The sequence below is a fragment of the Tamandua tetradactyla genome, chromosome 8, assembly GCF_023851605.1.
Source record: "Tamandua tetradactyla isolate mTamTet1 chromosome 8, mTamTet1.pri, whole genome shotgun sequence".
Taxonomy (NCBI): domain Eukaryota; kingdom Metazoa; phylum Chordata; class Mammalia; order Pilosa; family Myrmecophagidae; genus Tamandua; species Tamandua tetradactyla.
This window is the reverse complement of record NC_135334.1, coordinates 78,114,282-78,140,079: the sequence shown is the minus strand read 5'-3', so window position 1 is coordinate 78,140,079 and position 25,798 is coordinate 78,114,282. Positions and strand designations below refer to the sequence as shown.

The following is a 25,798-nucleotide window of genomic DNA, read 5'->3' as shown; positions in this document are numbered from 1 at the left end:
TTAGGTCTTGAACAAAGTGAGGCCAATAGATTTACAGAAAAAAAAGAGTCCCTGGTTCTGAAAGTGAGACAGTAATGGAAACAAGCATAAAGGAAAACAAAATGACCTGTCTGTCTGTCTGAATAAACTCAGAAACTTCAGACAATTGGAAATCTTGGTGACAATGAGGGTCAAGGATGTGTGCTTTAAGGAACACAATTGACTAGTGTTATTAAGTGAGAACTTAGATGGTATGTAAAGGTCATTAGTAGGCAGAGACCATAACTAAAACTGTGTACTTGTCTTCTTTACAGGAGAGTGGCCATAAAATTTAATCAGGAGTCCCAGCATGGGAGGTAATCCCCACAACAGCTCAGGTCTGCCTCCCTTCACCCTGACAGGACTACCAGGGCTGGAGACTTCCCAACACTGGATATTTCTGCTTCTGGGTGCCCTCTACATGGTCTCTATTGTGGGCAATGGCCTCATTCTTTTCATTATTAAGGAGGAGCAGAGTTTGCATCAACCTATGTACTACTTTCTTTCCCTACTATCAGTCAATGACCTAGGTGTATCCATCTCCACACTTCCTACGGTGCTGGCCACATATTGCTTCCACCTAAGGGAAATCAACTTTGACTCTTGCATGGCTCAAATGTTCTTTATCCACCTCTTCTCCTTCATGGAGTCTGGGATCTTGCTGGCCATGAGCTTTGACCGCTATGTGGCCATCTGTAACCCTCTGCGCTATGCCACAGTGCTCACAGACGCCCGCATAGTGTGCATGGGCTTGTTTGTTATCATTCGCAGTTTCTGCATGGTTTTCCCACTTCCTTTCCTTCTGAAGAGGCTGCCCTTCTGCAAGGCAAATATACTCTCGCATGCCTACTGCCTGCATCCAGATCTGATCCGCCTGCCCTGTGGTGATGTCACCATCAACAATATCTTTGGTCTATTCATTGTCATCTCTACTTTTGGTCTAGACTCTGCACTCATTCTCCTCTCCTACGTGCTCATACTGCATTCTGTACTGGCCATTGCCTCCCGGGAAGAGCGGTTAAAGACACTCAACACATGTGTGTCACACATCTGTGCTGTGCTCATCTTCTACGTGCCCATGGTTGGGGTGTCCATGGCTGCTCGCTATGGGAGGCATGCGCCTCAATATGTGCACACGCTCATGTCCCTGATATATCTCTTTGTGCCTCCGATGCTTAATCCTGTCATCTATTCCATCAAAACCAAAGAGATTCGTCGGAAGCTTTGCAAAATACTACTGGGAACAAAGTTTTGAGCAGGAGACATGTTGAAAGGCCAACATGCAAGAATATTTACTGTTACTCCACAATTTGAGTTTTCAGTATAGTTGACAAAAAATTTGATAGCACCTTTGAAATTTCCTTTTGGAAATTGATTTACTGTTGGGATTCTGCCACCAGGTATATGACTGTGGCCTGGCAATAGTTATGACCCAAGCCAATATGTTTCACCAAGATTAATTGGGTCATAATTTAGAAAAAAGTGTTGCTCAATTTTCTTGCTTCCTGCTTTTAAATAAGAAATATACATCCTAATAATTAGCCCTTCATTTTGTAGCAATACGTTGTTATTAGCACTGTTTAAAATGAATCATCACCAACAAAATTATCCCCATTCTCATATCTGAAAAATACACATCTTTCAATAAACTACTTATTGGATAGACATCATGGATGAGCCATTGACTCAGCTTTGGGTTATCTACTCTGTGAAGCATTTCCACTTGCCCCCCTACTCTCAATAATAATAAAATATATTTTATTATTTTTGTGCTTTAAAGCAGTTCATGTGAATTATTTTATCACCCCCTAGATACCACTGTTCTGCGCTGATCTGTTTACATATACACAGCTCTTCATTTGAACAGTAAGCTTCTTGAGAGAAAGGATTGTGCATTATTATTAGAAAGAATGTGAACCTTGTGGTAAGCAGATCATGGCCTTGGGAAAATCCCAAATCTTTCTGAGTCACAATTTACTCATTTGTTAAGTTGGCATAAAATTAATCAGATTGTTGCTTTTTTATAGCCTTTAGAGATAATGCATGTAAGGTGGCTGGTACATTGCTTATCATTTAATAGGCAATTAATATAGGAAAACTTTCTTTTCTTTTAACATGGGCAGGCACCGGGAATTGAACCCGGACCTCTGGCATGGCAGGCGAGAACTCTGCCTGCTGAGCCACTGTGGCCTGCCCAATATAGGAAAACTTTTATTTCAGAGTAGCCAAATTGATATTGTTAGAGCTTAAGTATTATGCAAATTATAGTAGATTTCAATAAATACTTGTGGTTTAGATAATAAATGAATGAGCAAATTATCAATATTTACAGATGATATAACTGTGGGTTAAGAAAACATAAAGGCTTAAATGGAAATATTACTGAAAATTGAGAAAATTAACCAAATATAATATGAAAAATACCAAAAATATAAAATATTCCAAATGCCAGCAAATATTTTGGTTAATAGAGCATTGAATTCTCAAATAAAGCAACAATTTTCACCTTAGAAATAATTTAATGAGAAAATTTATGGCTGAAAACTTTAAAATATTATTGACAGATTTAAAAATAAGCTTGAATGAATGGGCACAAATGTATGTGACTAAATTGAAGATTATTCTCAACAAATTTACTTAATTTGGGATATTTTAAGAACAGAATGAAATGATTTTAAAGTTAATTTAGAATTCTCATACAAGTGAGATTACTTGTAAATAAATTCTAAAAAGATGAGAAACTGGAGACAGGGATATAGCAGACTCCCCAAATGTTAAATAATGAAGAAAAACAAAAATGCTTTACTGTTTAAAATAGAAGGTATGGCTGCAATAAGAGATTTATAGCATAGAAAATGTACAAACCAATATAGAAAAGTATTTTAAAAAAAACACATTATCAAATAGTATTTATATCATGATACTTTTATTTATTTATTATTATTTAGTAAAAACACTGACATAATGTTATCATTAAACATTTGCACACTGGCATAGAAACAGTGTCTGAAAGGAATAAGAAGTTTTAGTAGTAATTGTCTCTGTTTAGTGATTTTTTTGAAAAGATTTATTTTCTATTTATATTTTCTGCTTTTCTATAATACATATATATTGTGTCTGTAGCGAAATGGGAAGGGAGGAAAGAGAAAGGGAGAGAGAAAAGGGGGCAGTGGAGGGCAGTCTGAGACCTCTGAGGAAGCGAGCCTCACAGGGGAGTCGAGTGTCTGCCCCACGGACTCCTCACTGCGGTGCTTTCCAGGTGTCCCTTTCTACCCGTCTTCAGGGGGTTCTTCCTTTTCCTGGTGGAGCTGTTCCCTTCCACAATGGGAACCTGATTCTGGGCCCTTAGGGATCATCCCTTTGCTTCTCAAGGAATGCAGTGAATATCAAGAACACATCCAACTTTCACTCCCCATATTCCACCTCACCAGAAGCTTGTGGTCGTCAGAGAGTTTACTCTGTAGTCAGTGGATTGTATCAAATCATTAGTCTAAAACAAAATAACAAAATATTTTACCTATGTAACACCTGTGTCAGCACTAATCCCACCTGACCCCTTCTTTCATCTGGGTTAACTAGACCAGACATTTAAAACCTCTGATGCTGGATTTCACCAGCTGCAAAGTCTTACCGATGGTAGCGTTTCTGGATGGCTTAGTGTGAGGTAGAAATATTCAAAGGCTTTTAACCTTCATATTTTCATTATTAAAAAAGATTCTAACAATAATCTTATGATGCAGCAAATTATTATTCCTGTTTTACAACCGAGGATACTGAGGCTGAGAATAGATCAAGCAACTTGTCCAGGATCACACCACGAGTATGTGGAGGAGTAGGAGGTGGACCCAAGCAGAGTGACTCCTAGGCCCAGGGCTTGTGTGATTCTCAGTTGGTAACAGCACTGTGAAAACTGTTGTAATTCTGGTTCTTTCCCTTATTGCCTTCTACAACTAAGTACATTTTACACTGATGACCCTAGTTTGGACTGGAGGCTGCAGCACCAAATTGCAAACAAGGCTCATCCATTCATTCAATGTCTATTGACTGAGCGCCCATGATGTGCCAGCTCCATGTTAGGTACCAAGGGAATACATGGAGACTAAGGTGAAAAGACACTTACCCTCTGAGCTTGTTATTGGATCTGGCATAATATTAATTGTGCCCAGTTCCACCACTGGGATGTTTTATACTTTGGCATGTTTATTTAACTACTTGTTGTTGTATCACAGCACTTACTTCAGTATAGCTCTGTCTCTCAGGGAGGCAAAACTCACCCTAACCAAGACCATGTTATAGATGTGTGATGCTGTTAATTTACAATAAGAAATAGAATGATTACTGGGACAAACATCTTGTGGACTTGACTATTACGTTCTCCTGAAGTGGGAAACACACATAATTCTATTTGGGGGCAAAAAAAGGCATAAGAGTAAGGGGATTTAATTATCTGATTAAAAATGTCAAGCCTCAGGGTCTGATGGACAAGTATCCGGGTCCCCAAAATAATGCTCCCGTTTCTCCTCTATGAAATGAAGGACTGTATTTGTTGATCACTCCAGGCCTACCAAGTTCTAACTCTTAATTTCTGTTAAACCTCCAAAAGAGAGAGGTACCAGGGCACAGGGGAAATATCCACTCACTATTCTTTGCTTTCCCTATTGCCTCAGCCATCTCTCTGAGCCCAGGAGACTCTTAAGTGACAGCTTTATAGAGCTCAGGGCAGGGAGTGGGTGGAGGCTGGCAGTGGGAGTGTGTGCAGAGTGTGCGTAATCCTTGGTGCTTCTCCCCTTACTGGGCACTTCCCCTACCTCTCTTCTCTCTTCCATGAAAGCTGTCCTGGGGAGGTAAGTTGGGGCTTTAGGTTTTCCCTCACAGAGGCTCTCAGGAACCTTATCTACAGCTTTAAAGGGCAAAAGTCATCAGTGTTTGAAAGTTTAAAGGAGGAGAGGCTCTCTGTCATCCAAGCTTAGACATTGTTCCTGCACCCCCCTCTCCCCACACATGCATACTACTCATTTATTGCCCCTGGTACCTGAAATCCCATTATCCTGGTCTCATTCCAATAGCTTTACTCTATGATTCCTAGTATGTATAGATTTGATTCAGAGGGACATCTTTGTGAAGCTTTCATTTGGCATGAATGCTTCAATGTGATTGACTCATACCCTATATTCTCATGGGATAGTAGTAAAGGGTATAGGCAAAAGAAGACAGACTTTGACTGGGGAATGAAAGCAGGAGGACAATATATAAAAGGGACTAATAAAATCATATCAAACAAATAAACAATAGTGCATTACAATTATAAAATGCAATAAGAACTATGAAGAAAAATAAATGGAATTTAGGGGCATTAATGCCCAAACAGTTTTGGTGTAACTCTATATAAATTTAAAAGCAATATAAATTAAACTCTAATTTATTTCTATGTTAGAGGGTGTATAAAAAGGACAGAAAAACCATGAACCCAGAAATAATGAATAATTAGAATACTTATTCGGATTTAACTCTATATCATGGTAAGAATGTTTGCATCCTTATTTAAATGCTTATTTCAAAAGCTAAGAAAAGCTATAGGAAGATTTTCAGTTGGAGCATATCACTTGACTTATAACAAATACTTTGACTATTTTGTGAAGAATGGATCAGAAATGGCACTAAGCTGGGCAATTAGTAAGGAAGTCTCAGCAGATGTCCTAGTTAAAGGTGCTGAGGGTTGGATTATAGTCGGACATGAGCTATAGGAGAGGCCAGGGTTAAGTATAGAAAGGTAGATCTGGGAGTAAGAGAAAGTAAGAGAATGTGAACAGATCAGGGATGCCAAGGATGCATCCTGGGTTTATCTGGCTCGAGCACCTGGATAGATGATGATGGAGTTTAATATGATAATGAACATTGTCAATTCAGTGATTGATAAAGAGCTCAAATTTGTACATGTTATTTTTGAGATGCCAATGAGCTATTAAAAGTAATAGTCAAGCAGAGAGTTGAATGCTAAAATCTAGAGCTAGAAGAAAGGTATAAGTTAGATACACATATTTGGGAGTACTTTACATACAGAAGAGAGGCATGGAAGACATTACAAGTAAAAAATAATTGTGAAAATATTACTTGTTAAAGGAAGCAGAGAAATAGGTGCTAACTCGAAGGACATATGGAGGAACCAAAGAGTTTTTGTTGGTTTCCTATGTTAGTAGTCCCTGAAATTGAACATTAGCAAGGGGAATGGTCAGGGAGGAGTGGGGCATATGTGAATGCCTATAGATGCGATCTATAGCCCTAGTTATCAAACTTGGCTGCATAGTGGAATGGCCTGAGAAGTTAAAAAAGAAAAACAGATTCCTGAGTTCCATACCAAGAGATTCTGATTTAATTGTTATGGGTATGACCTGGAAAAGGGATTTTTAAAAGCTCCTCAAATGATTCTAACACAGAGCAAAGTTTTGGTTATAACTAGTCTAAACAGAAAAATTATGTGCACATGCAGGAAAGAAAAAAAAACAAGAACAAGGAGTGCAGGAGCATGAGATTTGGGGCCCTTGATGAATAATTGAGCCACTAAAGAAATAACAATAGGATGAGGAGCTGGAGTGAAGCTTGAACATAAGCATGAAAGGAGAGGCAGCTCAGAATACAGACAAAAAAAGGACGTCTCCTTCACAAGAATGAAAACATCAGTAAAAGGTTGATTTTGAAGAAGGTGGTGGCTAAGAACTGGTAGAGTTAAATGACAACATTATTTTGTACAATTGGAGAAAGATTTGAACCTAGATAAAGAATACAGAGGTAAAAACAAGGAATAAAAAAATCAAAGGGTTTCTGTGGGGAAGAACTGGAGCCAGGAATCTGTGGGTACAGTCATTCATAGAAGGCCCTAAATGGACTCAATATTTTCTGACCTGCCCCTTCTTGACCTTTCCACAATCATCAATATTGGAATCTAAGCATTGTTGTCCCTCTTATCTTGAGGAAATGGCCTCTCTCCTGGTCTTTATATCTTCTACCTTCTGACCTTCCTTAACTCTGGTTGTTTTTTCCTTCAAAACCTCTCAAGAACGCTGCATGGGAAGCTTCCGGATTAACATTTCCAATACCACCAGCTTCACATTAACAGGCTTCCCAGAGTTGGAAGGCCTGGAACACTGGTTGGCTGCTCTCTCGATCGTGGTTTATGCCATTTCCATCTTGGGCAACATCCTAATTCTCTTCATCATAAAGGAGGAGCAGAGTCTGCACCAGCCGATGTACTACTTCCTATCCCTGTTGTCTGTGAATGACCTGGGTGTGTCCTTTTCTACATTACCCACTGTACTGGCTGCCCTGTGCTTTAATGCGCGAGAGACTGCCTTTGATGCCTGCCTTGCCCAGATGTTCTTCATTCATTTTTTCTCCTGGACAGAATCTGGGATTCTGCTGGCCATGAGCTTTGACCGCTATGTGGCCATCTGTAACCCCTTGCACTATGCCACAGTGCTCACAGATGCCCGTGTGGCTTACATGGGTTTATCCATCATCATCCGCAGTTTCTGCATGGTCTTCCCTCTTCCTTTCCTCCTGAAGAGGTTGCCTTTCTGTAAGGCCAATATCCTAACCCATCCCTACTGCCTGCACCCAGACCTGATTCGCCTGCCCTGTGGAGATACCACCATCAACAGCATGTATGGCCTGTTCATTGTCATCTCTGCCTTTGGCATAGACTTAGTGCTCATTCTCATTTCCTATGTGTTCATACTGTGCTCTGTGCTGGCCATTGCCTCGAAGGCAGAGAGGCTTAAGACACTCAGCACGTGCGTATCACACATCTGTGCTGTGCTCATCTTCTATGTGCCCATGGTTAGTGTGTCCTTGGTCCATCGATTTGGAAAGTGTGCTCCTGATTATGTGCACAAGTTTATGTCCCTGGTCTATCTTTTTGTGCCTCCAGTGCTCAATCCTATTATCTATTCCATCAAAACCAAGGAGATTCGCAAGAAAATACACAAGATGCTATAGAGAAAGCTTTGAGTGAGGAGAGATCTTATGGAAAGCCAGGTACATTAGCAGTGTGCTGTTATTCCTGAAGTTTGGGTGTGCCAAGTTAGTCCTTTGAAGGTTTTAAAACTCCTGAACATGGACCTACAACTGAGTTTTGTTAAATGGTATAACTGGCTAAAACCCATCACTTAAATCATTAGGCTGGCCTACATTGTAATTAACTATGTCACAAGTTATGCAAATTTTTCTCAGAGTCAAGGAAAAGAGTCTTCCGTTAGGCCCTTTATTGTCCCAATATACTACTAACGTCTATATTTTCAAGTAAATCTGATAAAAAAACAGACAAAAACTAACGTATCCCTACAAAGCAAGTTATAATTAGGGATTATGTCACTTGCCATCAAAAGTTTAAACCCACAATTTCTAAAAAGAATACTTATTTTAGATATCTTCAAACTTTATAAAGTAAAGATATAAAATATCTGTGATCAATTTCACATTATTAAAATAAATCATATAAACCATAAACACCTGAAATTCAGAAGCTTACAACTAGGAGAAAAGATTCATGAAAAAATCATAATGCTGTCACCCTCAGGACATGATTGTAAAGGGTAGGGGTTAAGTTCTCCTAGAGAGTTAGAAAACACTCCAAATGGAAGACTAATAATGCTGGTGATTGAAGGTGGGGAAAGTATCACTTCAGTGGCAGTGATATCCTGATCCTAAAGTGCGCTGGTTTGAAAGTATTATGTACCCTAGAAAAGCCATGTTTTAATCCTGATCAAATCTTGTGGGAGCACTGGTTTCTCTTAATCCTAATTTAAAACTTTTGATTAGATTATCGCCACAGAAATGTGGCATGGAATTGTGGGTGTGACCTTTGATTAGGTGTAGATGTGACTCCACCCATTCCAGGTAGGTCTTGATTAATTTATTGGAATCCTTTAAAAGGAAACATTTTAGAGAGAGCCAGAAATGACAGGTGCTAACAGAAATGACAGACCCTACAGAAACAACAGAAGCTTCAGAGTCGACAGAAAGAGCAGATATAGATGCTTCAGAGAACAGAGATGTGGATGTTCAGAGACGCTTGGAGTCCAGTAGACATCATCATGAAATATTAAGCAAGCCAGTATCTGGAGAGAGCCAAGGGAAGCCAAGAAATGAAAGTCAGCCCTGGAGAAACAAAATGAAGAACCCCCACGGGAACAGAGGCTGAAAGCAATGGAGCCCGGGAGCAAGGGACCAGCAGATACCAGCCACGTACCTTCCCAGCTGACAGAGCTGTTCCAGACCCATCGGCCTTTCTTGAATTAAGGTATCTTTCCTTGGATGCCTTAGTGTGCACATTCTCATGGCCTTATATTTGTAAACTTGTAACTTATTAAATTCCCCTTTTCAAAAGCTGTTTCAGTTCTAGTATATTGCATTCTACCAGCTTTCAAACTAATGCACATAGTCTGCAGGGATGTGGACCTTCAGTTCCTCTGGTGAGTAGCCCAGCCCAGAGGCTTCAGCAGATGCCAGGGCAGAGGAGGAGTAGCTGAAAGACATTGGAAAATGCACAGAGTATGATCCCTAAGGAGTAGCGGCTGTGAAGAGAAGGGAACCCTCTGCAAATTCACAGCACTGTCTACTCAGACAGGGAGGCACTTGGCAGAGGTAAAGACAATAATGCAGGGATGTTTGCTGGGCTGTGTACAGGTCATGGCATAGCTCAATACTGGCAGATGAGAGCAGAAAACAGACACTTGGGCAAAGAGTGGCCCCAAAGTTAGTTTTTAAAGACCTTCATATCCATTTTTTTTCTCATAAGATCCTGAAATTCATTTTGTTCAGACTGTAATAGCAGTAATCTAAGCAGTATACTTACATCTAAGTAAATATATAGAAACATTTTTATAATATTTTTATGGGCTGAATACTGAAAGGATTCTTTAATAAATTATATTGGAAATAAATCTGGATCTCCTTTAAAACAGGACTCAATTGTCCAATTTACATCTTAGTTGTATCTTCAAGCTCTTTTGTTTTTTTCTCAAAACAGTATATATGTTTTCCACAGTATTTATAAAATGTTCTTGTAGATAGTTATACTCTAAATTCTGAATGTTATTTCTTATTGAATGTAACCATCAACTTTCAAACTTTGTTGAACAAATCACATGTGAAATATTTCCACTGTATTATCTAAAATTCACTTATGTAAAGTTTTGAATATATCTGTTTAGCAGGACTTTATTTGAATTTTAGATTTATTTGCTTCTTCGTATGAGACAAAATCTTGCTAATTAAATTATTGAAATATTTTTGTGTTAAAGATTACTAAACAGATTTTGTTTTAACAGTATCATGTCAATTTACAGAAGGCAACTTGGCAACCTATCAAGTTTAAACCTTTTAAAAATTTACAGAAAAGTTAACCTCAGTGAGAAACATTAGGTTTGGCCATTAAGACTAATAATTAGGGCTGACTGTGAGCCATGAGTGAGCTTATGTGCTTTTTGTAAGTAAACAAACAAAAAGCAAAGGTCAGAGGCAGGGCAAGATGGCAGCATAGGGAGCAGTGGGATTTAGTTTATTCTCTAAGGCAGTTAGGAAATAGCCAGGCACTATCTGGAACCAACTGTTTCAGGGATGTTTCTGACCAGAGACATACACACCTACCCACCTGCAACAGGTGAAGAGGCCAAAGTCACAGTGAAGAGCTACAAGTAAAGTCTCCCAAACTGTGGAGGCCGGCAACCCCCCAACACTCCACTGGCATGGCAGGCTGTTTTGGAGTTACTCCCCCATGGGAAAAAGAAGCAGTCTCTGTTAAGAGCAAGGAAAAGTAACTCAACCAAGCCCCAACTGCAGAATTATTTAATAAATTTGGACTGCTGAATACAAGCTCTGAACACAGATAAACCTGGAGAAAGCATGAAAGGAAACTGGAGATTTCTCTCTGGCAGAGAGGAGGTAGAGTTGACCAAATAGAAAAAAGGCAGGGGAAGGGAGGGTGGGATAACAAAACAAGTTTTTGGAGTTGAATGAGATCAGAAAACTGGTAAAGGGCTGTGCCCCAAGAAAAGGGGCACATAGAGTCAGGTACCAACTTTGGTTCTTGAATGGCAAACCTAGGGGATCCAGAGGGCTGGGATCCAACTCTGAAAAGGGCTTTTTTTTAGCTTGTTTACCAGCCTATTATATTAAGCTGTAGGCATTCTCAGGTTTTAGCACTGTCCGAGGCAAGGACAGACCTATGGTCTGTCTGAGAAAAAGTAACTAGTCAGATGAAGAAGATAATTTTCCAAAAGGGCATATCTTCTCCAAGTAAAGGTGGGGAGAGCAGGGCCCAGCACAAGTGGTGGCTCTCATTTAGAGAATTTAGTCCCCAGGGGCTAAGACTGCAAAAAATTTAAAAGAAAATGCAGGGAGATATCTTAAAGATCTTGTCTTAAGAAGTGATCTCCTAAACCTTACACTCAAAGCATGAGAAGTGAAAGAAGAAATAGATAAATGGGTTCTCATCAAAATTGAGCACTTTTGAGCACTAAAGGACCTTGTCAGGAAAGTAAAAATGTAGCCTATACAATGAGGAACAATATTTGGAAATCACATATCAGATAAGAATTTAATATCCAGAATATGAAAAGAGATCATAGAAGTCAACATCAAAAAGACAAACAATCCAATTAAACAATGGGCAAAAGACATGGAGAGATACTTTTCAGAAGAGGAAATACAAACAGCTCAAAAACATGAAAAGATGCTTAATTTCACTGGCTATTAGGGAAATGCAAATCAAGACTACCAAAATGCAAATGTGAGATGTCTATCATTTCACACCTAATAGAATGGCCATTATAAAAAAAAAAAAAATAGAAAACTAGAAGTGCTCGGGAGGATTCACTGTTGGTGGAAATGTAGAATTGTGCACTTGCTCTGAAAGGCAGTTTGGTAGTTTATCAGGAAGTTCCCTAGGAAGCCGAGTATAGTATTCCCAAATGATCCAGCAATCCCAATAGTAGGTATATATTCAGAGGAATTGAAGGCAAGGACGTGAACAGGCATTTTCACAGTGATGTTTATAATGGCATTATTCATGATTGCCTAGAGATGGAAACAGCCCAAATGTCCTTCAACAAACAAGTGGTGAAACAACTGTGGTCTATACATATGATGGAATATTACACAGTTGTAAGACAATAAAGTCATGATGCATGCAACAACATGGATGAGCCTTGAGGGCATTGTATTGAGTGAAATTTGCTGGAAACAAAGGACAAATACTGTATGGTCTCACAAATATGATCTAACATTTGGTGTGAGGCCAAAAGAAGAGATGTTTATTTGGTACAAAATTTTATATTTTCCGTAGCACACTATGTAATTTAACCTGTGTGGTCAGTTTATTCAAACAACATTATTACATGGAACCTTAACTAGGGAATGAGATCTTGTTATTTTGTATAGGTTCAAGTATTACTCCAATGCATCCCAGAGTAATTTGGGCAGAAAATAAAAAAGCATTTTCAAGGTCTCCTTGAGGAACTTGGGAAAAACGTGGAACTATTAAATTTCCCCACCTGGGGATTTCCTGATATTCTCTCAAGGATTAGGGACTCTCAATTTAATAAGCCAAGTCTTTGATCTTGGGGCTTGTCCTTATGAAGCTTATTTCTTCAAGGAAGCTAAATCTACTTATAATTATGCCTAAGAGTCACCCCAGAGAACCTCTTTCATTGCTTGGATATGCCCCCTTTCTCTAAGCCAACTCTGCAAATAAACTCACTACCCTCCCCTCTATGTGGGGACATGACTCCCAGAGGTGTGAATTTCCCTTGCAACAGGGGACATGACTTCCAGGAATAAGCCTAGCCCTGGCATCACGGGGTTGAGAAAACTTTTTTGACCAAAAGAGGGAAAAGAAACGGAACAAAATAAAGTTTCAGTGGCTAAGAGATTTTTTTTTTTTTTTTTTTTTAGGAAAGGAAGGAAAGACAGAGAAGGAAGGAAGGGAGGAAGAAAGGGAAACATTTTTAAACATTTTCTTGTTTTATTATATTTTGTTTGTTTGTTTGTTTTTTTTTTTTTTACATGGGCTGGGGCCGGGAATCGAACCGGGGTCCTCCGGCACGGCAGGCAAGTACTCTTGCCCGCTGAGCCACCGCGGCCCGCCCCGGCTAAGAGATTTTAAATAGAGTTGAGAGATCACTCTGGAGATTATGTAGATATTCCTTTTTGGTTTCTAGTGTATTTGAAATTTGAATAGCTAGAAGGAAGTACCTGAAATGGCTGAACTGTAATCCAGTAGACAAGATTCTTGAAGATGATTGTATAACTATATATCTTTTATGGTGTGGCTGTGTGATTGTCAAAATGTAGACTGACACTTTATCATGTGTATGTACAGATGAATAAGAAAATAAAGAGAATAAATAAATAAATAATAGGGGAGAATAAATGTATGGGATTTTTGGGTGTTCTTTTTTGTTTGTACTTTTTGGAGTAATAAAAAATATTTTAAAATTGATTGTGGTGATACTGTAAGCCACTGATTGTATAGTTTGGATGATTATATGGTATGTGAATATATCTCAAGGAATGGTAAGATAGATATATAAAAAATATATATTTTTTTTTGCATAAAAAAATCGCAACAGAAAAAAAACCTAATGATGAGTATTGGCTGGCACAATAAATGATCATATATATCTCTATCTATATGTATGAATGTATAAAACAAAGGTCAGGAGGAAAGGAGGTTGCCACAGGAATTGTATCCAACACTCTCTCCTACAAAATCTTGACAAATTCTTAGACCTTAGAGAGTATAAGAAACAGAGACAAAAACTTCTCAGCTTGGAGAAATAAAAGTTGAGGGACACTTTAGAAGAAAGTTTTCTGAGCAACTGGGTGGTAGAACAAGGCGTAGGATCAAGGTTCGCGGAGTTTTGCATTCCTATTACATGAAATTTGTTTGTTATCCTAACTCTTTAATAAAATCTACCATGTACCAGTGAGTTAAGTTTTACCTGAGGATTATACTTATCATTTGAAAAGTGTTGGAGACTTATGCAAATGTCCGAGAAATATCAAAAGTCAAGGTGCTGTCAGCTGACCTCTCAGCTGTACATGTACAAAAAATAAACAAATTAAAAAATCACTCACTGGATAATTGATTACCTCTATTCATTTTCTTAAGTATATTTGAAGAACAAGTCAAGAAAATAAAAAGGGAGCCCTTTATATCATAAATATGAACATCAGCCACATAAACACCCTTGTCACTAACATGACAACTCCATGAAACCAAATCTTGTTTTCTGACATTCATGCCAAATCACTGCTTTCTTGGCAGTCATCCTGTTCTCCTATAGAGGGGACTCGATTAATGGTTTGAGTTAGAAAGAGAATTAACAATGTAACTGTCGACTTCACAAACCGTTTGTTTTCTCCATGAAACCTGAAAAAGATTTAGAGCACACACTCCACTCAGCTGCCTGGAGAGTGTCAGGTTGCCTATACCTCAATGTTCAAGCACCAACAAATAGGTCCCTTCTGATCTGAGGATAAAATAGAACAGTAGAGGGCTCTGAGCCCACAGTAACATCAACACAGTTAGAAATAGTCCTAGTGATTATGGAGTATTGGATAGTCTCCTGATGAGGAAACGCCCTCATTCTATTTACTATTTCCTAAAACTATGTCTGGGTGAGGAGTATTTCTAATCCAACAGGATCATAATTGCACCTGCAAAGCAGTCTTATCCAAGTAGAGCTAATGAAGTTCTCATTTTTCTGAAGCTTTTCACACTCCCTTGTTTCACACAGAACTAAATTCTGTAAAATCCATGCAATAAGGATTTTTTTTGCAACAAGGATTTTCAAAAATTCTTATTATATTTTAGTTATATATACTTGTCTGTACTTCTATCACTGAAGTATAAAGATCAAGAATTCACATCCTACCCTAATTCATCTTCTGAATTTCTTCTCTGTCTCTCCTAACCAACTACCTCGATCTGGCCATGAAGAATGAGGTATGCACCCATGACAAGACAGTACAAAATCATGACCTTTATTACTCAGTGTTTTTTTTTTTTTATAAATCTCAAAACAGTCTCCTTACTTTGCTGAGCCATGTTCAGTATTTCATTTTCCCCGGTTAGAGGCAGGTCTGAGGAACCAACAACAGAAAAAGTACAAATGTTTCTTCTCTCCTTTTTTCTTTCCTTGAAGGTCAAATTCCAGATATTCTACCACTTCCACAGTGAATTCAAAGAAAAATGTCATATAAAAGGAGACAAAAAAGACCCAAAAAAAGAATTACTAGTGAAGATCACGAGCAAGCACACATACACACCCACAAAGGCTTATCTTAGGCTTTTCTAGGATGGTTGTTATAGGAGAGGCTCTATGCTTTCCTCATGAGAGGGGAAGAAACCTAAAAATGCCTTTTCCCTTAGCCCGTACAAACCAGCAGTTCTTCTAATTCATGATGGGGAAAAGTAGAGGAAAAGAAAATGGAGAGCAGGCAGAGGCCTGTTATTTCTCTGCTCCCAGTTCTTTCTCCTGCTATGTCAGTGGGCTGTAAAGTCAGGCTAATGGTCAGAAGGATGTGTCTCTTTCTCCCTGAGGTGAGAATCAATGAAGTGAGCTTTTCCTCACTTTCATTTAGCAGCGTCCATAAGACTTGTCTTTGCATCTGTGTATTCATTTGAAACTAAGATCTCAAGGCATTATAAATTATTATAATTACTATTTGATGTTGCAATAAAGAGCTCCTTATCAGGAAAGTCATTTTTAAAAAATTGACTGAAGACCATATTCTATTTTAGACCACTAAACACCAAAAATATTTTTCATTTGAAGTCATGCTGAATTATGATATTCAACTATGCCCCTAAAATAATTTACTTAGAGGACAAGTGGCACATATAGTATGAATTTCTTATTGTTCTTATGGACACTTTTGGAAACCTGCATCTCAGATACTTAACATTACCTCCAGTCAGAAATTGCTTCCTTTCTCTGGGCTTTGACATTTCTTGATATTTCTATAGAGCTATGCACAGGTATGAGAGAAGTCTCCAGGTACATGTCATGTACGCTGTGTTGCTATGGAATCTCAGACCCAGTTTCATCGGTGCGCTGCTTTAGATTTCATAGGATATCTTTCTTTTAGTTTAGATGCAAGCTTAAATTTAAACTAAAAGCACCAAAAATTGAGCCAAGGAGTTTCTTTTTGCATCCTACCTCTTTGATTTGAAGGAAAGAACATACAAGGAAAATTAGTCTAAGGGAAGGTTTGAAAGAACTATTTTTCTAGTATTTAAATCATAAATATTCCTATCTGTCTATCCTAGGCCTTTCTGGAGCTGGAAAGCATAGAAGGACATAATTTCTCATATATATTTCCTTGCCGTTTTGTAAAAGAAAGTTAAAATCCTAAAAGAAGAGAGAGAGAGAAAAGAAAATAAGAGTCTGTGGTGTAGATATTGACAACTGTTTTTATTTGGGGAGTGTTAAGTGGAGGGCAGAGGGGAAAGAGGAATCTGGAACTTCCTTCATATGTCAAGATCTACCAATTTTTCTGGGTCACATTTTTTCATACGTTTAATGATAAATTTTGAGAAGGCCTCAACTTACATTTTATGAAGTTAAAAAAAAATGTGTATTTGAGGTTGACAAAGGTAGTGAAAGAAAGAATAGCAAAGGCAATGTCCATAATGAGGTCAATCAGGCAGAATCAGTATTTGCAGTAGAGAAATACTGGAACTAGACTAACATCAAATTCCATCTGGACCACCTATCATCTGTTTTACGTGGGACACCTTACTTAATTCTCTGTGCCTCAGAATTAGCACATGTAAAACATATAGTATAGAACATGACACACTTAAACACTCAATGCATTCATTATTAGTAAATCAGTGACACTCAATATTGCAGAAAATGATTTCCAGCTTAGATCACACTCTCTTGGGAAAGCCTTGTCTAATCACTCAATTGCCTCCAATATTTATATCTCTATGAATGCATTTGGTATTCACTGAACATATCACTCATTTTGACTCATTTTCAGTTGCAAGTTTTGTTGCTCTATTTCTTGCTCTTTTACATTTTGTCCAGTACATGTTAGTCTATCTTATACTTGATTATGATTATGATGGTAATGATGATGCCACTGATGATAGCCTATGGCCACAACCAACAGCAGATGCTAAAGCCAAATGCAAAAGTCACATCTTGATGCGGTGGAACATACGCACGATAGCACGGCGGATCTCCTTTGTCTTGGCACTATAAATGATGGGGTTGAGCACAGGAGGCACAAAGAGGTAAACATTAGACATGAGGACATGTACGTAACGTGGGGCATGCTTACCAAAGCGGTGCACTGTGGAGACTCCAATCATTGGCAGATAAAATGCAAGAACACCTAGGATATGTGACACACAAGTGTTGAGAGCTTTGAGACGTTCTTTACGGGAAGCAATGGCCATGACAGAGTGCAGAATAAGCACATAGGAGAGGAAGATGAAAAGCAGGTCCATGCCGAAGGTGGATACAAGAACGAAGAGTCCATAGATGCTATTGATGGTGATATCAGCACAGGCCAATTTCATCATGTCTGGGTGCAGGCAATAGGAATGAGAAAGAACATTGGATCTGCAAATAGGCAGCCTCTTGATAAGGAAGGGAAGTGGTAAGAGGGTAACAAAGCTCCGGCTGGTAACCGCTAAGCCCATCCCAGCAATGACTTTATTGGTGAGCACAGTGGCATAGTGCAAGGGATCACAAATGGCCACATAGCGGTCAAAGCTCATGGCCAGTAGAATACCTGACTCCATCATGGAAAAGGAGTGAATGAGGAACATCTGTATTAAGCAGGCATCAAAAGCAATGTTGCGAGCATTGAAGCAGAAGGTTCTGAGGACAGTGGGCAGTGTGGTCAAGGACATGGCCACGTCACTGAAGGACAGCATGAATAGAAAGTAGTACATGGGTTCATGGAGGCTGGGCTCCAGTCGCACAGCCTGCAGGACTACTGTGTTGCCTGCAATTGCCACAGCATACATCACACAGAGGGGCCCCGCCAGCCAGGAGTGAGAGTGTTCCAGGCCAGGGACACTAGTCAGAAGGAAAGAGGCAGGGTGAGTGACATTGTTCAGCTCTATGGCAGGAGGAAGCCAAAGCATTTTTCAGACTTCTGAGAACTGCACTTACTGGAAGACAAAAAACAGGGAATAAGATACACAGCAGATGATGTTTACAAAGATGGAAATGGATGCATTCATGAACTCACTGATTTTGGAAAAATGCAGGCAAATTTCTTTATACTTTTATAATCATCAAGCCACAAGTTGGCCTTATATTTTCCTCTGTTTTATGGAAGAAGGAAACATTGCTAAATACTTTAAAACTAGCAATTAGTTATCAGGAGATGTTTAAATTTCACTATACACAATTTTCATGCATTTCAGATGTATATTCCATAGAAATATATTAACTACAATTCATAGCTAGTTGTTGCAGAAGGACACCAAAAGTTTGAGTTATCAATAGCTCTTGGAAGTATTGAAATATAAAATAATTAAATATGTTCATAATGTTATTGAATTCAGATGTGTCATCAATTAACAGGATCATTCCCCAGAGCAAGTTTGAATTATGACATGTGTTTGATTAGGGAGGGGAAGGGATTGTAGAATGTAGGAGTGGAATGTGAAGGTAATTGACTGCCTCTGCGCATTAGCTTTTCATCTGCAGAGTTGTTGCAAAATAGCAACAAAGGATCATATGTTTATGCAAAGACAGAACCGTTTCTGTTTTTGCAAAAATTGCTAATTCTTTCCCAAATATTCTATTAACATTCAGTTGGCAGAGGGTATTATTCCAAACATGAAGGTTCACACCTCACATAAGCATATGTACTCTAAAAATACTCATTATTCGTATGACACAGTCAAGCGTTTTCACAACAGCTTTACCAGATCCCCTTCATACTCATTAGATATACTTGCCCACTTTCTCTTTCTCTTTTATAATCTTACCCTCATTTTCAAATACATCCACCCATTACCTCTTGAACTTATATTCTTTAACATGCACAAGCCTTGTGATGCTCATATTCTCAGTCCACATTGACATGTATATATTTTTATAAAAGCATATATATATTTTTATATAAAATATATATGCTTTTATAAAAATATATGCTTACACACTCATTTATACACCTAGATTTGTATACTTATGCTGTATGCCTACTCACATGCTCATAGACTTCTACACATCCACTTCTGCTAACCCACTCAACAACATCGACACTCTTTCCACCCTCATGCATTTGTTCACAGCTTTTCTTATAGTGGCATTTACCCCTTACTCAATTCCCAGAAGCTAACCCACAGCCAGTTCTCTATGAGAACGATAGTAACAGACAAGAGATCTGTAACTATTAATGGTTCATCTAAAGAATGCAGGTAGTTTTTACCCTGTTATTTTTCTCTTTTCTTTTTTTTTCACGGGCAGGCACTAGGAATCAAATCCCGATCTCTGGCATAGCAGGTGAAAGTTCTGCCACTGAACCACGGTCGCACCTTCCCGTACTGTTTTTACGTTTTGGGGCTTTTACATATATATATATATTAATTATTATTAATTTATATATGTATAAATATATATTTATATTTATCTGAATTTATGTATATTATATATTATATATAAAATATATAAATATATTTATCTGAATTTATGAGATAAGAGCAAAATTAGAGCATATGTGCCTCACCTGTGGAGTAGGTTGTGATCACTTTGCTCCTAGATTTCTGAACCTTTCCTATCTCCTGAGTTCTATTTCCCTTCCTGAGTTTGCAGTGATGTTAATGAATTAGAGAAACATTCATCTTTGGAGCTTGACATTCAGTAATATACGCTCTGACAAGCGAGCAATATAGAAGTACACCAGGGTTAAACAATCAGCTACTGACAGTGTCAGAACAAAAGTCTGCCCGGCTCACTCTACTAAGATGCTGCTGAATACACACCCCCCCCCCCCACACACACACTTTACTTCATCCTACCCCTTGCTCAGCTTAATCTTTTGGAACAGGCTGCAAGAGAGGCAGCTGATTTACCTCTTTGAAATTTCAGAACCCACCAGAACACAGAGAGATGACAAACACCAGCAAAACAACATGTCCTTCTCTCTATCTGCTAAAGTGAATTCATGCCAGGCCACTTTTATATCTCACTCTAAGCCCTGGGGATAGAGAGGAGTGATGTTCACTTTGTGTCTGAAAAATCCTCTGGGAGGTTTTAATCCACTAGATCCTTAATGAATTTTGGGGGTAAATCATATGCTGCTTTAGCAGAAAAGGAACACAGCATTCTGCTGGACCAATTCTCTACCCAACGTAAGAAATCAACTTATGATGGATGGTGAGATAATGTAAGAGAGAAGATCATTACCCTTTGAGAAAACCCAGGTCTATGTAATCTGTTAACCATGCTTAAAACCTAAGGTGCAATCAGAAAACAACTTTATTTTTACTCTTCTCATCCATTTAGATGTATTGAGTGAAGGCTAGTTTCTTCTTTATCCCTGTAAGAAAACTCAGTTTTCTTTGTTTTTCGGTCATGTTCAGATAATAAAGCATCTTCTGTTGAGTAAGTAGAACTCCTAGCCTTATGTAACAGTCAAACCTTTTAGCATTCAGAGTTACAGCCTTTTTTCCTCTTCCATCCCTCACCACTACTAACCTTGGTTTCTGGCTCTGCCATGAGGGAGGAGAAAGATGGGGAAAAAGGAAAGTTCATAATACACTGGTGCTGCAGTCAGCTGCTGTGGTGTTTTCTGAGTTTATCTTATATTTAAAGCTGAATCTTTCATTGTTTGTTTTCATGGATTATTCATAGAACCATATCTCTGCCTCTCATCTGCCCTACCCTTGTTTTAGTCTACTAGGCTGCCAAAATGCTACATACCAGAAATGAGCTGGCTTTTAACTATGGGAATTCACTAGTTTACAAAGCTTTATAGTTCTGAGGCTGTGAAAATATCCAAATCAAGTCATCATCAAAACAATACCATCTCCCTAAAGACCAGCTGCTGGCGATCCTGGACTTCTCTGTCACACGGCAATGCACATGGTAGCACCTGTGATCTCTCCCTCTCCTTTGGGTTTCGTTGCTTCCAGCTCCTGGCTTCCATGACTTCCTTTCTGTTTCTGTGGCTTTTTCTGTCAACTTCTATGTCTTCCTATTTGTGTTCATGCTGTTTATAAAAGACCCCAGTAAGGATCAAGGCCCATCCTGAATGAGGTGGGTCACGTCTTAATTTCCTACCAACAATTTTCTGAGTTACATAACAGCTTCAAACCATCATACTCCTTGATTTAAACTAATGTCTCCTTAGTTTGTATGGTGGTTTATGACTCCATACACAACTGAGGTCCTTCCTGTAAAATCACATACTTTTTTGGACTGTTGTTTTGTTGCCAGCTCCCTCCAGCAGGTAGTCCATCTAGAAAATTATCAGGTTTCCTCTATCCTTACATGTACTGCCCTAATGCAGCAATAGTCTGTCATTCTAGCCAGCTAACAGAGTAGCAAGGTCACATTTTGCCATTCATTTATATTTGTTTCACCTTCCCTACCCCCCAAATTTGAGGGATATATATGCTTTCTGAGTAGAATATTTGACAGGGTAATTTGAAATGCACCTCCCCATTCTTCTTTCTTAGGGGTGGGTGGGGTCTTAGGTCTCTCCAATGGCTTTCTTCAAAACTTTTTTTAAAATCCTCTAATTCCTTACTCATTTATACCTTCAATCAGAACAGAGTTGGTTGTTATTGTTGTTTTTTTTTAGCTTCAGCACTATTAACATTTTCTTGTAAGGGGGTGTCCTGTTCACTGTAAGGACGTGTGGCAGCATGCGTGACCTCTATCCAGTAGATACCAGCAGCACACCCCACCCCCTAGTTGTGACAACCAAAACTGTACCAGCCATTGCCAAATGTCCTCTGGGGAACAGAAGTCACCGCTTATGGAGAACTACTGAATTAGGAGAAAGAATTTTAAAAGTCAGCTTGTGGGTTCTGTGACATCTAAATCAAAATTTCCCTATGGTGGCTCATTAAGAATATAGTGTTGATTGTTTTCATGACTTAGCTAAACCTAGACAGAAAGAATTCATTTTAAAATTATTTTCCACATACAGGTATATACATTTCATACTCCTAGCAGACTAGAATTTCTCTTCTCTATGGGCCATTTTCTGAGCTACCATCATGCAATTTTGAGATTTGTCTATTTTCTATTATTCAATCACTTCCTTGGCAAGAGTTGCAGCTGTTGAATTTATACAAGGCCCCTCATTGCCCCTCATTCTAGAACTCTGTCTTCATTTCCAGCCTTACAATATTCACTTCCATTTTATGAAACCTCTTGCAGATTCCCAAACAATTACTTCTATTTCATGATTTTGCTTTTTTGTTTTTTGGCCCAAATTATTTCCTCTGCAGGGAATTCCCCTACCCAAAACCCTTTGAGGTGAGTCTGACAGCTGTAAGTTCCATTATAAGTTTCACTTATTATGTGATTCTTCTCTTAATCTCCTGAACTTCTCTGACACCATGGGATCTTGACATTTTTCCATTACAGAGCTTCTCAAACTCTACTGAAATGTTCTACAGCCTTCATTGAATTATGAGCTCTATATCTTATTCATTATGTTATCCTCAGTGCCTTGCTCAGTGCCTGAAATTGGTTTACTCTTAGAATGAATGAGTGAATAAAATACATATTTATGTGCTCCATTATCCTAGAAAACATGTCTTATGCATAGACTAATAGAGCCTGCTGTGATATTGGTATTTATGTGACTTTTGGAATGGAATTAGCTCATGCAAGTATACATTTTCAGGGAAATATCTAAAGATGTTTCCCATAAATGAGCAGTTATCACATGTAGCCTAAGCAGGTACCACTTACATTCTTTGTCATTCACTGGTTTTCAAAGTTTCTTTATAACTTGGAGCTTGAGAAATATTTCCTGAGATAAGAAAATAATATGGGATGTACCCAGCCATATTTTGAATATTACTCTTTTAACACGTCCCTCTTCCTTATTTTATCTTGAATGATACAGGTACTGGCAATAGGTGAACTTCTTCAGAGTATAGTTACGAAATTCACTTTGGGGACTATAAAGAAGGAATGGATTGTTTCCTCTCTCTTTTCCCAACTTGGATATTTTTGAAGCCAATTCTAAAGGCCTTATCACAGTCTCTTTTTAAATAACCCCTAGATAAGGGAATTTGTAATCTATATTGGGTGCTGAATAATATTTGTTGAAAAATAGCATAAATGAATAAATGAATGTGTCAAACATTATTATTAAGTATCTAGTTTTAGGCTTTCATATTCTTTGAAATATGAGATATATCCACACTTTTTCAGATTATAAATTTATTGTTCCTACTCTTGCAGTTTATATTTATCAAAAAACAGTAGTATATGGGCTTACACAAAGTTCTTATACAACTTCCTTTGTTTAAGTGCTTGTACATTCTCGTATTGTTCCGATTTTGTATCTGTGCCTGTGTTCTGGTAAGTGAAGTGTTATTTCACTTCATGATTGCATTTCTTTTTATTTCTATTTATGATTAGAGTACTTTCAATTTTGATTTTAAAAGAACTCTCAAACACGAACATTCTGATTTATACCTATTTCATATTTTGTACGAGGTAAAGCCATGTCATTTGCTCAGGACAAGAATTTAATAACCAAAATTGAAATGACAGTAATTTTATTGCTTTTCCAAATCTGTCATTTGCCCTTCTCATCATTTGGGAGCTGCCAGATCTTTGAGCGTGATGCTGTTCATCTGTAGTTGAATGCTAAATTCAAAGCTTTTCCGAGTCTTGATAACATTAAAATAATGTAATCTAAGGGATACAAGAATGACAAGGACCTTTCTGTATACATGAGCCTTAAATTCTCCAGGTTTCCTGAAGACTTTATTTAATCTGCAGCCAGTTAGCTTCATGAGTAAGATCTGTGACCTCAACAAGTAAATTAGTGACTAAATTCAGAAGAGGATAAGTCTTCTTATGCAAGAACTAGTTTTACCTGAAAGTTGTATATCTTTTCTTCATTTGTTCTACAACCTCATAAAGCTAATGTGGCAGACACTGAGTTCATTATTGGAGATATTATGGGTAGCAAAATTAAACATGGCAAGAAACAACAGGAACTTAAAATTTCTCTCTACAACAAATACTTATTTGAATAAATGCCAAAGTCTCCTTTACAGTACAATGTACATGAGTATAGAAAGGGTGATTTTGAAGTTGTGCTTCTTCTCTGGCTTTGAGACAACATTAATGTCCAGAATATTCATCAATGTGAATACATTAGCACAAAATCCAGCAGCTTAAAACAGTAGGTATTTATTATTTTATTAAATGATGAACTCTAAATCTTATTCATTGAGTAGTGGTTCAGCTGGGTGATTCTTCCAGAGAATTTATCAACAAGTTTATAGCGGAGATGTTAGCTAGGGCTGCAGTCTTTGAAGATTTAACTGGGTCTGGGGGAGGGTCCATTCTCAAGTTAATGCACCTGGGAGTTACCTGTAGGTTTCACTTCCTGTTATGCAGGGTTCTCCATAGGGCTGCTCCCCCTAGAATAAGTGATCTGAGAGAATAGAGAGGAAGAGGAATGCCTCATTGACATCATCATCATCATCACCATTGTCATCATCTTCTTCTTCACCTAGTGTTTGCTTCACACACTGTTATTTATGCCATATTCAATTTCTTAGAATTGAGTCACTAAATTTGATGAGACTCAATGTGAGGGGAGTAGGCAGATGTGTGAGTACCAGTAACCAGGGATATTTGGGGACAAAAGAGAATTAAATGTTAAAGCATGAATTGATGATTATAAGTGTGACTACTAGGAGTTTAGAGAAGCTATTATCACTCCAAAGCTGGAAGGAAGGGAAAGGGGAAGATTCCTTGAGGAGAATGGTTATAAAACAGTAGATGACCAAATGATTACTCATCTTCTTTTTCATTCCTTTCTCTTGCTCTTTCTCCTCTTCCTCTTCTTCCTTCTCTTCCTTATAGTCCTTTCTCTTTCAGGCTTTCTCTTATTCTTTCTTGTTTTCTTATTTTTTCTTCCACTCCCCCTACCTCTGTTCTGCCTCTTCTTCCACCCCTGCCTCCATATTCTCTTGCATTTAACACTTTTTATCTTCTCCTGCAACAATAACTGTGGCAGAAATGGATCCTTTCACAAGACATGATCAAACCCCTCTCTTTAGTCTATGTTGATCTTTTTCTCTTTCATCACCCTGCAAAAGAAAAAACACTGATTTTCATTGTCCTGGTCACTTAAAACTTCTTCTGTTTATTCAATAAATGTTTAGTAAGCTCCTACAAAGTACAAAGGGAACACACAAAGCATTGTGATAGGTGCAAGAACAGAATAGTGTATTCCTAGTTTGGATTTTATTTTCTTTATTACATTTCCCAGTCTCTGAAATTATCTTATAATTTGTTGTTCATCATCCTTACTGGAATATAGGATGCCTTAGATTGGACATTTCTATAGACTTGCTTTAATTGGGACATTTTCATGGCCTTAGAACTATAAACTTGTAACTTATTAAATTCCCCTTTCAAAAAAAAGCCATTCCATTTCTGATATATTGCATTCTAGCAGTTAGCAAACTAGAACAGATGGAATCAGCCCAAACGTTCATCAATGGATGAGTGGCTAAACAAGCTATATATACATA

The 25,798-nt window shown here is 38.1% G+C and overlaps 3 protein-coding genes across 3 annotated transcripts; 2 read left to right on the top strand and 1 right to left on the bottom strand.

Annotated features, from left to right (window-relative positions):
• The first annotated feature begins 328 nt into the window (after positions 1-328).
• LOC143643571 (olfactory receptor 51I2-like) lies at positions 329-1,273 on the top strand. Its single transcript, XM_077112185.1, has one exon. The coding sequence runs from the start codon at positions 329-331 to the stop codon at positions 1,271-1,273; it is 945 nt and encodes a 314-aa protein (XP_076968300.1).
• Positions 1,274-7,080: 5,807 nt separating this feature from the next.
• On the top strand, positions 7,081-8,010 carry LOC143643570 (olfactory receptor 51I2-like). Its single transcript, XM_077112184.1, has one exon. The coding sequence runs from the start codon at positions 7,081-7,083 to the stop codon at positions 8,008-8,010; it is 930 nt and encodes a 309-aa protein (XP_076968299.1).
• Positions 8,011-17,224: 9,214 nt separating this feature from the next.
• Positions 17,225-24,738, bottom strand: LOC143643569 (olfactory receptor 51I2-like). Its single transcript, XM_077112183.1, has 2 exons — positions 24,699-24,738; positions 17,225-18,138 (listed from the first exon to the last, which is right to left on the bottom strand). The coding sequence occupies exons 1-2, from the start codon at positions 24,736-24,738 to the stop codon at positions 17,225-17,227; spliced, it is 954 nt and encodes a 317-aa protein (XP_076968298.1).
• Between the last annotated feature and the right edge of the window lie 1,060 nt (positions 24,739-25,798).

What these genes read in the sequence shown, in the direction of transcription:
- LOC143643571 (XM_077112185.1), top strand. Translation starts at nt 329, where the DNA reads ATGGGAGGTAATCCCCACAACAGCTCAGGTCTGCCTCCCTTCACCCTG.
- LOC143643570 (XM_077112184.1), top strand. Translation starts at nt 7,081, where the DNA reads ATGGGAAGCTTCCGGATTAACATTTCCAATACCACCAGCTTCACATTA.
- LOC143643569 (XM_077112183.1), bottom strand. Translation starts at nt 24,738, where the DNA reads ATGATGATGATGTCAATGAGGCATTCCTCTTCCTCTCTAT. An exon ending in GCATTCCTCTTCCTCTCTAT is followed by an intron (nt 18,139 to 24,698) that starts TCTCTCAGATCA and finishes ATGTCACTCACC; the next exon opens with CTGCCTCTTTCCTTCTGACT.